General features: G+C 44.8%; 1 protein-coding gene across 6 annotated transcripts in view; it reads right to left on the bottom strand.

Annotated features, from left to right (window-relative positions):
- APP (amyloid beta precursor protein) overlaps positions 1–1,193 on the bottom strand; it is a 238,273-nt gene extending 237,080 nt beyond the window's left edge. For all 6 annotated transcript variants that reach the window (XM_024562633.4, XM_024562639.4, XM_024562643.4 and 3 more), the window contains exon 1: positions 981–1,193. In XM_024562633.4, coding sequence (XP_024418401.2) covers positions 981–1,037 — 57 coding nt within the window. In that variant the 5' untranslated portion in view covers positions 1,038–1,193. The remainder of the gene's footprint in view (positions 1–980) is intronic.
- Between the last annotated feature and the right edge of the window lie 13,240 nt (positions 1,194–14,433).

Genomic DNA, 14,433 nt, shown 5'->3' with positions numbered 1-14,433 from the left:
CACTAAAGACTTCACAGCCCCGCACAGAATTAGCAAGTCTCAGGGGTGATGCGGGGTGGGAAGCGGCCTCGGACAGCCCCAGCCTGTTCGGGGACTGATGCGCAGCGCCAGGGCAGGGAGTCAGGCGGGAGCCTCGGTGGCGCACAGACTAATGAGGCTCAGTCCACCGCGCCCCGGGCTGGCGAGGGCGGGGTGTCGCGGCTTTTGTTCCCGGGGACATTCTCCTTCTCCGGAAGGAGCTGAAGGTGCGAGCGAACGCCCCAGACGTCCAGGATTGGGGAAGGTGCGAAATGGCTGTGGGTCTCCGACCCCTCCCATTTCCCGAACTTAACACAAAAGGGAGACGCAAAAATGTACAAAGTTTGCCTGCGGAAGGTGGTGCGCGACCCTGATAGGGGTCGCACTTGGGAGGCCACCGCGAGTAGCCGCGAAGAGAAGACAGAGAAGATGGGGCAGGGGCAGGGTGGTGGGGACGCAAAGGGAAGGTGAAACAGGGCGGAAAAGGCGAAAGGAAGTGGGGGGAGGCAGGCAGCTTTCCTAGCTGTCCCGCCTCCTCCTCCACAGGGCCCGCGAGGAAGGGAAGGGCAGCGATTACGATTTGGGGACAGATACAGGGGCGCTGCATTTTCGGTTTTACTCCACGTGCTTCTTCTGGGTGTCTCTGGTCCCCATTCCAGGCACTAGCCCCGGGCCAGGAGGCAGGGACTGAGTAAGGATCTGAGCTCAGGATCGCCTCCTCTATTCGCCCCAGAGTGGCGCGGACCTGGGAGTCCGAGGTCTCGCCCTCTCCCTCTCCCTGTCCCCAGGACAGGGTTGGGCCGAAGGCAGGGATGCGCAGAGCGCCCGAAAGTGGCACGTTGGGAGCGGAAGGGAAAAGGTTTTCTTCGATTGCCCCCCACCCTGCTTCTTTGGATTAAAGACTTGAGGAGGATCCGCTCCTCACTGTGCCCCCTCCCCCCATTCCGAAGGGCGGCACCCACCTCCAGAGCCTGAACCGTCCAGGCGGCCAGCAGGGCTAGTGCCAAACCGGGCAGCATCGCGACCCTGCGCGGGGCACCGATTGCGCTGCTGTGCGAGTGCGGTCCGCCGCGCCCTTGCTCTGCCAGTGCTGCTGCCGCGGTCGCGGTCTCAGGTGGCCCCAGCGATCGCACTGCTCCGGGTGCTCTCGCCCACTGCTGCCGAGGAAACTGACGGAGCAGGAGCGCGGCTGCAGGGCTTCCAGCCCCGGGAGTCAGCTGATCCGGCCCAACCCGCTCGGCACCCGAGAGAGACCCCTAGCGGAGGCGGCGGGGAGCTGCGCGCGCTCCGGCCGAGAAGAGCCCCCGGCCCAGAAGCCCACAGGTGCAGCGCCCCCCGCCCCTCCAGCACCCTGCGCGCTTCCACGGCCGTCGGCCCCCTGGGCCCCGGCAGCAATAGGTGGGGGAGTCTGGGGCCAGGAGAGGGGCACTGCAGGAGCAGGGGAAGGTGAGTCGTAGGACGTCTGGGCTCAAAAAAGTCGGGAGCGCTCCCCGCTCGTTCCCGTGAGCTTGACTCATCTGACCCCGCAGGCCTTTCGGGGATGTCGTAGAAAGGGCTGCTGCTGGGGTGCGTTTTTAGCCTCATTTCGATCTGTGTCTCGATTTGGAGAAGTGGAGGCGATTTTAAAAGGGAACAGGGACGAGATGAGCTTAAAGGAAATGGAATGTGTTCTTCACTGGTTGAGAAAGCAAACGCCTCCCCCCCCCCCCCCTCAAAAGCATAGGAGCAACCTGGAATTTCTGTCTTTAGAACGAACCAAAGGAGAAAGGAGCCGGACCTAGTGAAGAAGCTGGCGACCCATTTACTTACCCTTGAAAGAAAGGTTTAAATTTTTTGTTTGTTTGTTTAATTGTTGAGATGAGGGGGGTTCTTAAGAGAAGGGGCGGGTCAACAGGGATTTTTTTTTTTTTTTTTTGGTCAGGCAGGATGGGACATACATCAGAGATGGGGGGGAGTGAAAGTTAAGAGGAAAAGGGTCTGTAAAGATAATTCTTATTTGACCACCATAACTAAGAACTTCTGACCTCAAACTCAGTCCCTTTTTCTTTCCAGTCTCATTTATTCCTTTATTTTCTCCATAGAATTTATTTCCTTGTTCTTTATTGTGTCTAGAATGATCTAGAATTATCCAGATGTATCCCTGCCCCTTGCCCTGAAGGAGCATCGGTCACTGGGGCTCGTGGGCGCGAACGCGTGCGGTCTAGGCTCAGCCAGGGGAGGGGGCTTACTTCCTGAGAAGTCAGCATTTATCTGCCAGCTTCCCTACAAGTTCTTTTCTTCTCCTCCCACGCCCTCCAATGCTGACCCTGGGATTACTTTTTCCCGAGTGTCTTTCGAGAGTCTTCCACAAATAATAACAAATATTTGTTAAAATGCAATATTTATTTACATGCCTTATGTCATTTATAGTACATCCTGCACAAGCCAATGAGGACCTTGCTATTATTATTTCCACTTATATAAGCCAGGAAACTGAACTAAGGAACTCTCAAGTCTGACAGTAAGCAAATGACTTGATGTTGATACAGCAGGGAAAAGCCTAAGTGACAGCAAAACCCAGTTGCTTCCCAAACACACTTACCCAGCATGCTAATTCCCTGAGCGTCCCGGGTTTGTACGAGCAATTGAAGCCATCTGAATGCAAAGAGAAGTACGCCTTGAAGATGGAGAGGGAGCAGGACCAGCCATAAATTTTGCGGGATCTAGTACAAAATGAAAAGGCAGGACCCCTTTCCTCCAAAATTATGAATCTTAAGTTGGTGACACAGATTGTTAAACCAACCATGGGGCTCTTCTGAGCACAGGGCTCTGTGTGACTGCGCAGGTGGCAGGCCCACGAAGCCAGCCCTAGGAGGGAGGAAGCGATTTTTAAGAGTAAGGGACTTTTACTGAGCACGCAATTCAAAAATATAGGGAGGTTATAATCTGTAGAAATAAAAGTTCTTAGATTTAGCAGTTTCCCTTTTCACTGTTGGATTTCAGCACACTCTCACATTCCCTGGACAAGATGTTCTCTCGGGGAATCCGATTAGTGGCTGACTGTCAGAATGATGGACATTCTTTACATTTTCTCCGATTCCATTACCGCTCAGAGATCTGATGGCTTTTACTTCTCAGCCACTATCTCTGTTCTGCATTTAATGCCATTTCCTGCCCTGAGGTATCTTTCAGATTTCCCGAGGGGAAATAAAGGAACATCCCTGGTTAGAACCCTACAAAAGGACCAGCCACCCGTTGGCTGGATATCTCCACAACATCCCCAACCTAGACCTAAATGCCTCAACTTCAGAGATGTCTATTACCCCTTCAGATAGGGCATTCTGTCTGTGGGCGGTTCTGGTTTCTATGAAGTTCTTATCTCATTCCCTTTTCTTAATCCTCCCCTTCAAATGTGCTTGTACCCCTGTGACCAACTGGAATAAATCTTTTCCATACCACGTATCTTTACCCATTTGCCAGCAGTTTTCACGCTGCTGCTGCCTCCGGCGTCCTCTCCTCACAAAGTACCACAGACACTTCCTTCATCAGCTGTGCAGAGGGCATGGTTTCTGGTCCCTTTCAAGTCTCAGCCACGGCCCTCTTGAGTGTCTTCTGGTTTTGCTCACCATACTCCACGAGTGCTCCGGCCGCCGCAGCGCAGAGCCGTCTGTTGTCCGTCCCCGTGTGCAGCCTAACATTGCCATTCGATTTCGTGAACTCAGACTGATCACATCACACTCACCATCAGTCCTCCCAGCTCTGTGTTATGGACAGTGCTGGGAGCCACAGCTCTGTTATCTTACGGTTAGGATGTTATCTGTGCCCCACAAATGTCACCCCAAACAATCTCAACCTTGGCCAAAAGAGGAGCCCTGCATTGGTTTGCTAGGGCTGCCATAACAAAGTACCACGGACCAGGGACTTAACAGAAGTTTATTATCCAACAGTTTTGGACGCTGGAGGTCTGAGGTCAAGGTATTGGCAGGGCTGGCTATTTCTGAGGCCTCTCTCCTGCGCTTGCAGACGGCCTTCTCCGTGTCTTCACCTGGTCTTCCCTCTGCGGGAGTCTGTGTCCTGATCTCTCTCATCCTTATACTGGACCCCAGTCATACTGGATTAGGGGCCAGCCTAATGGCCTCACTTTAATGACCCCTTTAAAGACCCTGTCTCCAAATAGTCATAGTCTGAGGTATTACGGATTAGGGTATCAACTCATAAATTTCAACATATGAATCTGCGAGAGGGGCATGAATCAGCACACAACAAGCCCTGACTTGGAGCAGCTGGGACTTGTTCTGTGATCCTACCATTAATGTCTGGCCTTGCTTACCAGTGACCAATGGTTCTTCTGCCGTTTCAATTGGAAGAGCATTCATTTCATTAGGGAAAAAAAATAGAAATTGGACAGTTGTACTTTCTCCGCATCATGCATTGACATTGCGCCGTGATCCCCAGCAGCTAGTTTTTCTTTTCCAGGATCATCTGGCTCTGAAAATAAATAAAATGGCCTGTTACATTTTTCTTTAGAAAACTTTATCAAATATTAAACTTGTGTTGACATTTCAAATTTGTGCTAGTTTGCTGGAACCGCTGTAACAAAATACCACTGACAGAGTGGTTTAAGCAACATACATTTATTTTCTCGCAGCTCCAGAAAGCAGAGGTCCACGATGCAGGTGCTTCCGGGTTGGGTTTCTCTAAAGCCTCTCTCCTCGGTTTACAAGCGGCCACCCTCTTGCTGTGTCCTCACTGGTTCGGTGAGTGAGCACACTTGGCATCTCTCTGGATGCCCTAATCTTATAAGGACACTGATCAGATTGGATTCAGGTCTACACTGATGACCTCATTTTAACTTAATGACCTCTTTAAAAGCCTTTTCCCCAAACACATTCATGTCCTGAGATAACAGAAGTTAGGCTTCCCCATGTGAACACTGGGGAGAACACAATTCAGCCCGTAACAGAACCCCTAAAATTATTCTTACACTTTTAAGCTACTCTCCTATCCATCCTTCAGAGTGGATTTTTTCCCCACCTTTTACTTATGTCCTTTTAAAACCAGAGTGCTTCCTAGGTCACCAGAGTGGTTCTTTTAGTTGCCTCCTGGTTGAACATTTGGATTACGTGGCTACTGCAGACTTCCAATAGTGCTGGGAGTGATGGTACCTTCTACAGAGGTGCTCCCTGGCTGGGTATTAGCTGTAGTGGCAGACACTGTGACCTATTTGGGAGTTTAATGTGCCTCTTAACCTGTCTTGCCTTCCAGAACCTCATGCCGATTCCTCTGTGTGGACCAGAAGTAGATCCGCAGTTGCATTCTTTCTCACCTCGTCCTACCTTCTCTAAGATGCAAGGGTGTTAACTAATTTTTTTCTCTTGACAGCAGCTTTCAGTATCTACGGAAGACTTAAACTAAAGAGCAATCAAGCTTTTCACTATAAAATCCTTTCTCCCAAGGATAGGTGCAGTGTTTTACATTATAAGATTTCTTTTTCTTTTTAATGAATAGACACATTTTTAAATGAATAACTAGCATTTAACACATCTACATTTAACTATCCATGTATGATAGACTTGCGTGTAGACAGAGGATGTGACATTTTACTTGCTTTTTTTCTTAAGTTACTACTTCAGTCATGGGTCTTTACTTCAATAGTGCACCCATGAAGTGTTCCTGTATTTTCGAACAATGCAGTACTTTTAAAATTTGTCTTTACTCTGCAATCACTACACAAAGCTACTTCAGTGACAACCTTTAGATTCAAATAAGTGATAGTTTACAGACGGTCTTAGTGTATTCCAATCGCAACTCTATGGGACATCAACACCAAATGTTTACACAAAGCCCACTTGGACAGCTGGTTTATATAACTCATTTGAAGAATCATAATTCCAAGGTTGCCACAAGGACTAGTTTAAAAGAATGTTTCTATATTTTATGGAATAAAAGGGAAGAAGGAGGGAGGAGAAAGAAACAGGACATTCACGCCAACCCCAGAGGCAGGAAGTGTGCAAATCAATCCGGAAGCAGGATTTGTGTCTTCAGAGAACTTCAGCGACCAGGCAGCAATGTGCACTGGTGGGAGAGGTATCAAGCTTTGAGAAAGCTTGACCACTACCTATCAGTTTGGGAAATAGTCACAGAGCCTACCGCAGCCTCTGTTTCCAAAATGTCCTCCTCATCAGGTGGGTGATGACAAGGTGGGAAGGCACCTAGCACAGTGCCTGGTTTACAACAGAAATTGCTTTCTTTGACAGAACAGTGATTCCAGGTAGCTGTCACTGAAGTGACCGGGATACTCCTGACTGTGACCAGGGCTGCCATCCTGCACAGTGACTCACAACCCAGTGTTCCTTAGGGGGTCCGTAAGTAATAAGTTGCTCATGAGAGTTCCAAATTTGTGAGTGATTTACTTTTTTTTAGAACATTAATGAAAGACTCAAAATTAGCCTTATATCAGGTTATGTATTTGCATTCCGATATGCTGCCTGGAGTGGGGAAGAAAGGGATGGAGCTTTAGAATTAGGCAATCTGCTAAGAATTCGGCAGAAGCCTGACCCCTTCCAAGGGTGTGAAAGATGTGTATCCCGTGCGCATAGGCCCAGTGCTTGCAAAGGCTGCTTGTCAGAGGTGCTGAGAGGATTAGATGGGACTGCCCTCCTCCTGCAGAATGGTCAGGGAGTGTCACGCCCCAGAGCAGGAAGCCACGGCTCTCCCCTGGAGTTGCCCTGCCTGGCGCCACTGCCAACACTCACAGGTGACAAACATCAAGGCTGAGGGGTGTACACACCAAGGATACTGGACCGCATTATCTCCACACAAATCATACCTCAGGATTGTCCTTCATGTTCTGCCCTGGAAGGAGAGAGAAGTTCTGTAGTGTTTGATGAGCGGCTCGACTTTCAAAATCCAAGTGAAGGCCGTAGCCAGAGAAGTGTTACCTAAACTTAAAATAAATGGGAAGGTTCCAGCAGGTAAGCCCTGAGAACTCATGAATACGTTTAGCAAATTAACACCATCCTGAATGACAAACTCACAAACCAACCAACAAATAAATAAAGACTTCATAGTCATTTGATGTACAGCCTTTGTCCTGAAGCAAACATGCAATTTTACTATATCTCTTATGAACATTTTTTTGTCCATGTGAATTTATTGCATTTGAAGTAAATATTAGTCATAGGAATGAAAGTATTTAGTATTGGTGGATCAATCAAACCTTTTTGCACTTCCACTGATACATTTGCTCCACTTGAAGTGTTTACTTGAGCGAAACATCTGGGAACAAGGCATGGTGAAAAACATGCGTCAGTAAGCACAATTTGGTATAAAGTATCTGTGTGTATATATGTAACTTTATCAAAAGAAAATTAGAGTTACAGACCTATAGCACTAGCAGGGGGATGGGTAAATTAGGGATTTCAGGAAGAGGGATTCTCCTCCCCCCAGGAGATTTGATAGCAAACTCAAAGAGAAACAGAAAGGCAGCAAGATGGAAGTTCTAAGGAAGGACCATGTAAACGTATCACGTGTTCATGATGGGGCTGATGAGCGGGAGCTAGCAAGGGGGGCATGCTGACGTTTGAGAGGCTGAGGAATTTAAGTAAGATGGAATGTGCAGCAGTACGGGGCTACTGACTACAGGTTTCCCTGTCAGTCTGACATACTCTGCCATTTTGAGAGGACGGTCCGTCAATGGTGGTGGAGGGGTGGTTCAGGGAAATTTGGAGGATGAAAAAGTTATGATCAGAAAGAATAGGGAAAGGCATGTGAGAACTTCCAGGTATGACCCTAGATGGGACCTGTCAAAAGGTTGTAAAAAATTCATGGTTACTTGCGACTTGTGGTGGGTTAACCTTCCTTGTCACAAATGAGGAGGTGAGAGGTTAACCCAGACAGAGAGGGGTGGAGAAGGAAGGACTTGCACCCAGTTCTGTCTCATCTGGACATGATTGATTACATTTTTTTCAAATAAGAGAAACAATAAATAAAATTTTCAGTTTGTTTTAGGGATCAAAAGTACATACAATAGGAAGAAACTTGAACATGGTAAATGAAGATTAAAGGAAAGGAGAATGAGCGAAGAATGTTGGAGATGTGGCTGTGGTAGTTTTCTGTGGTAATTGGTGGTTTGTCCCCAACAGAGGAGGTGAAAACTGTTCAGATGAAGTTGATATGATGTTACAAAAGCACAGCTATGTTTTCTTTCATTTACTTAACGAGAACCAAATACTCACGTGGAGATTTAGTATTTGGGAGATGAACTCTCAATACCCCAGTACGTACTGTGTGAGAAAGAAGTGAATTATATTCATTACTCACAGTTATCTTCCAATACATTGGAATGATAATTTTTGAAAAATGAAGAATAACATCTTCTAGCACAATTTCCAAACTGCGTGCTGTAGAACCCTGTGACTGTACATACGTACGTGGAAAGTGCTCTGTAATCTAATAAGTTTGAGAACTAACTGGTTAAACAGAATTTAACAAATACCTTTACTTGAGAATGGCTACAACCCTTTAAAAATGCTATCATGCATTTTTCAGTTTTAAAGAAAGTACCTGTTTATGCAGTATCCCTCTCTCTCCCCATTTTTGTTTTTGTTTTGATTTACTGCATCAAATGTTTAGATTCAATGCAGTAACCGAAGCAAGCTTTAGGGGGCTCTGCTTTGAAGGTGTGTTAGTGGACTCTTGGATTTCTTCTGTAAGACCCTTGTGGGAATGAAGATTTATAGTGTACATTTTTATCAAAGCAGATGGGTTCTTTCCATTGAAAGGTGTTTTCACGTATGACCCTGAAGATAAATTAATAAAGGAAGAAAGTAGAAATATTAAGCTGACAGACATTTTGAAGTAGGGCATAACGGATGCCATAAAAAAGCATGCTGAAAGTTTAAAGCAGGAGTTAAAATGTGTGTTATATGGAAGATACTGGATGAGAGTCTTTGAATTTTTATAATACAAACGTGCAAGTATATGGCTAGCTTCCTCCCGAATTCCTGGGAGAAATGGGACAGAATCAGATTCACAGCTGAGACTGTTTCTCTTTTGGTTTTTCTATGAGGAAAGGAGGAAGAAGTGCTACGTTTACAAAGATAAGCCTCAGGATAAGACTGGAGCGCACTGCACTGCCTTTAAGCTCTGGGGACAGTGGCCCTGAAGAAATGCACAGGACCTGTATGAAGACGAGTGAAGAGATCCAAGAAGGAGAATTGAAGGAGACAGCTATTGGATCAAGTTTAAGAAGACTTTGCTGAAATGTCTCCCACAGTGTACATAGAGAGCAAAAACATAAAGAGATAGAGAACACTCTGAGTTAAAAATAAACAAATAAATCTGAATTTCCATAGTTTTCCTCTGTTAGTCCTTACTGAAAAATTTGTTTATTGCTAATCATGTCAAGCATCCCTGTCAGCCCTCGTTATTGGACCAAAAAGAAAAAGAAGGGAAAGGTTTAGGGAGCCTGGTCTGAAAAGCGATGAGGTTATTTCTGTTTTTCAGCTGTCAGTGAAAACAGATTCTGTTATCTAACCCTTGCAAGCTCAGGAGTCCAAGTACTCACCACATTCTGGTGGGTTTGTGAAGCCTGGTAAGAGAGACTGACTATGTTAAAAGGGGAAGAAGGCAGGCCCATTTCCTTTTGCGAAAGAAGGGTAAAATGAGATGGAAATAAACTGGAAAAAATGGCGAAAACACAAGTTTTGGTTTTTCTAAAGCCCTAGCATCATCCCCAGCTTAAGTCTTAGAAAATGGATTTGCTTAAACTCACTTGTATCATTTCAGTTTCAACTACTTGGGAGCATCTGGGAAATTTTATTTTAAAAAGATCAGATTCTATCAACATTGTTTGGTGCTTTTCCACCAAAAATCTCTAAACAACTCCAAAAGTCATATGCAGACTCTGTGTAAAAGAAGGTAGACCAAGATACTAGCAACTGAGCTGGAGTAACTCAAGTCATCTAATGCTGTATCAGTAAGTCAACACCTAGGAAGCAGCTGCGAGATAGATGTTTTCAATTATGGTGAAGAAGCTCAAGCAAGCACTGGATGTGTATTCACTCAAAGGCTTCTTTTTGGGATTCGTCTTCAGCGATAATGTATAAGATTTAGTCTCCAAGAACCAGAGCACAGGAAAATTTAGAACTTTTCTGGTCCCTTGAGACTGATAAGCAATTTCACCTGCATTTTTCAAGTTTGGAGTGCTCACCTTTCACAACTGAAGAGAGAATGCTGGGTGGCTGGCCCAGCGGACTTTCTGTTTCATTTCTGAACTTCTCTGGTAAGAAAGCATTTGATTTAACACAACTTTCCTCAACCCGAGCATGCCTGGGTGCTTTCACCACCATCCCATAATAACCTGTGACGGAGCCCTTTCATCTCCAACTCTCCATCTTTTCCAGTGAGTTGAAGAAGAACCTAAATTACAGTGTTTAGAACTGAAGCAAATCTGGTACTCATGTAGGCCAAGCCTTTCATATGATGAAGACTCATTGGCCACCCAGAGAAGTGGAGTAACTTGCAAGCGGTCATGTGACTATGTATTGGCAAAGCGTGGCCCTAGTTCCCCTGAATTCCTGTTCTTGAGTGATGCTTCCTGGGTCTGGTAATCTCACTGGACCTGAGTCGTGAAAACAGTGGGCCGAGGAGATGGGCTACTACTACTTTATGAAGTAGTACATTTTTTTTCATTTAAAGTTGTTTTATATTTCCAGAAACTTAGAGTTGGAACTCAACTCAGAAATCACCTGTCTGATCCTCCCACAAACATAATATTCTCGCCTGCAATGTTCTTGAAACAATTATTTGGCTTGTGCTTCTTTATTTTCTATTATTGGGATACAGCTTCAGGAAAAAACATTTCACAAGAATTTTTTTTGTTGTTATATTAAGCTAAAATTTAGCTTCTCTTCATTTCTATTCCTTAGTCCCAATTCTGCCATATATAGTAATGCTAAATACAAAGAATAATTTCATTTTCTTCTATAGGACGCTGCTTTAGAACTTTTAAAACATATATTCAGTGAATATTTAAGCCTCTGTTCTCTTCTGAAGCCTAAACATTTGATTTTCTCAGCTGTGGCATGTAGGATCTAGTTGGCAGATTCCTTGTAATGGTCAAGTTTGAATGTATTTCTTTCTGCAAATGAATATATCATTTTTATCCACTTATTCAATAAATATTTAATGAGCAACTACTAAGTGAAGGGAGATTAAAAAAATCAAGTAAATTGGAAAATATTGGGTTGGCCAAAAAATTCATGTGGTTTTTTCCAAAAAATAAAATACATATTTTTCATTTTCATCAATAACTTTATTGATTTGGATATTTCGAGTATGTCAAATGTAAGACATACCACTCAAATGGTATGATGTTGATTGTTCTCAGTTGATGTCTCGATTTGATCACTATCAACTTCAACTTGTCAATCCAACTGTGGAACATCATCCAGTGAGAAATCTCTAGCATGAAACTTCGCAAACGCAAACCATTTTTGACACATTTGATTAGTCACAGCACATTTTCCATACACTGCACAAATCTTCTTTTGTACTTCAGTTGCATTCTTACCTTTCTTGAAATAATAAAGCATAATGTGTTGAAAATATTGTGTATTTTCTTCCATCTTCAATATTAAAGTGGCTACACAAAAATCCACCAGTTTTGATGTTTTTATTAAATGCACACTGATATGACAGCTGTCACAATACGATCTAACAAAATTGTTTCAAATGAAGTTAAAGACAACTAAGTGCTTTAACTTCGAATGAAGGTAAAGAGAACTAGAGCCATCTTTATGGGGAAGAACAAAAACTTTTTGGCTAACCCAATATATAGTATGGTACACGACACTGGCTGTGGAAGAATATTAAGCAAAATAAAGGAGATGAAAAATATGTTTATGGTGAGGTCAGAGGCTTTCTATTATACTCAGAATGATCAAGAATAACCTCACTGACAGGTGACATTTGTGCAAAAATAAAAAGGAAATGAGTGAGGAGGACTTGAAAATGCTTGGGGCGAGATAATGCAAACCCAGAGGCAGGAATAAGCCTGACACTTTGAAGAAGAGCAGGTGGCCCCTGCAGCCTCAATGGAGGGTATGAGGTTAGTGGTAGGAAGTGAGGTCAGGGTAGTTGTTATAGGCTGAATTGTGTCCCTTCCAAAAATATTCATATGGTTAATCCTAATACGCATTACCTCAGGAGGCAGGTTTCCAGACAGAGCCTTTGGAGAGGTATTTAAGTTAAAATAAGGCCATTAGAATGGGCTCTACTCCAATATGACCGGTGTCCGTATGAGAAGAGGAGACTAGGACAGAGACACACACAGGGACGACCTTGTGAAGACGTGAGGAGAAGGTGGCTTATGTACAAGCCAAGGAGAGAGGCCTCAGAAGAAACTGGCCATGCCACACATCGATCTTGGACTTCTAGCCTCCAGAACTAGGAGAAAATAAATTGCTGTTGTTTTTAAGTCACCTCATTTGTAATGCGGTTATGGTAGTCCTAGCAAAGTCATACAGAGGTAAAAAGGACCAGATGATGGACCTGGAAAGCCATTTAAAGCACTTTGAATACAATAGAGGCCAATGCAGGGGACTGAGCAAAGTCAGAACATATATTTTAAGAGGATCACTCTAGCTTCTGTATTGGAAGCAGTTAATAGGGAGGCAGGGACAGAAGGAGAGCCAGTTAGGTGGCTATTGTAAACATTTACATGTAGGTGAGATGTGGGGAGAAGAGAGAAATGTTGGAACATATTGTGAAGTTCAAGCCACAAGGATTTTCTGATGGATCGGATTTGTGATGTGAGAGAGAAAGGTGGTAAAGATGCCCCAGAACTGTTTGGCCAGAGCAGCTCCAAGAATGGAGTTAACACGCACTGAGATGGGAAAGACTATGGGAGTAACAAGTTTTGGTGGGGAGAACAGCTTTTAATGGAGAAGATTAGGAGTTCCACTTTGGACACATTAAGTTTAAGATGCCTATTCATTTTTGAGCGTGAAATACTGATTATTAGGCTGTTGGGTGCCTGAATTTAGGCTTCAGAGAGTGGTCAGTGTAAAGGTATCCACAGTACAGATGAACATTTAGGGCACAATGAGAGCAAAAAGAGTGGACTTGGGATTGAACACTAGGGATTGGAAACTTCGTGGTCAGTAAGATGAGCAGGAACTAGAAACCAAGCAGAGAAGGAAGAACAAGTGAAGTAGATGGAGAAGTGGGAAAGTGGTTTCCCAGAACCCAAGTGAAGAAGGGGTTTCATGAGGAGAGAATGATTATGCAGATAAATGCTGCAGATACATCAAATGACATAAGGACCCTACTGGATGTAGTGATTGTTGGAGGATGGTGTCCAGAGGAAGTGACCACTGGCTGACCTGAGAGCTGGACTGGCAATCTGAGGCTCCTCATCCCCGCCCGTCCTTGGTATGTACGTTCTGTCCATTCTTCCCTCACTAGCCGCCATTCCAAGGACGTAGTCTTGAGCGAGAAAGGTGTCGTTGAGACCATCTGGACTGCCTATGTGACTGAATGCCATTAAGAACACTATGTAAAGTTTTAAGGTTTTGGTGGGTGGGTGCAGAGATTCGTGCTTCCCAGGACCAGCCTTGTAAGTAAGTTCCCTTGTTGATTAAACCTGCCATCTACCAATCCAGAGTGGCCTGCCTCTTTCCTTGGTCTTTCTTTTCTCTCTGTGTATGAGGCCCAGTTTCAGGTTATTCCCCAGGGAATTACCGAGATCAAGAACCAACAGTGATGGTGAGGTCACTGGTGACATGAAAAACCTGGTTCAGGGAGTGGTGGAGTCAGAAGTATGATTGGCTTGGGCTCAAGAAGGAGTTGGGGAGAGAAATTTAAGTCAGCAATTATTGAAATATTCTTTAGAGGACTTTCGCTATTCAAGGGGCAAAGAGATTTTATGGTGGCTAAAGAGGAATATAAGAGAGGTGTTTTTTTTTTTTTAATTAATGGAAGATATTACAATATATTCCTATGGCGAGTGGAATGATCCAGTAACAAAGAAAACTGATGAAGCAGCAGAGAGGGGCTAATTGCTGAAACGACGTCCTGGAGTAGATGAGAGGCAATGGGCGCGAGACAGCTGGAGGAGTTGGTGTTGGCCGGGACCAACATCTACGGCCCCATTACCCTATACAGGTGCCACTAGCCACAGGTGGCTGTTTACATTTGGATTAATCTAAAATTTACTTTCTTAGTTGTGCTATAGCCTATTTCAAATGCTTAACAGCCGCACATGACTAGTGACCGAAATACTGGACAGAACCAGCTTAGAACATTTTGATCATCACAGAATGTCCTGTCAGACAGGCTGAACTGTAGTCCCGGGGGGAGGCAGGCGTACGTATGAACCCCTTCACGGGCAGGTGGGTGTTTGTGGTGGAGGGAGCTAACAGAAGGTCTCTA

This window comes from Desmodus rotundus, chromosome 2 (assembly GCF_022682495.2).
Source record: "Desmodus rotundus isolate HL8 chromosome 2, HLdesRot8A.1, whole genome shotgun sequence".
Lineage (NCBI taxonomy): Eukaryota > Metazoa > Chordata > Mammalia > Chiroptera > Phyllostomidae > Desmodus > Desmodus rotundus.
Note: the sequence above shows the minus strand (reverse complement) of the source record. Positions and strands in the feature narration are given on the sequence as shown.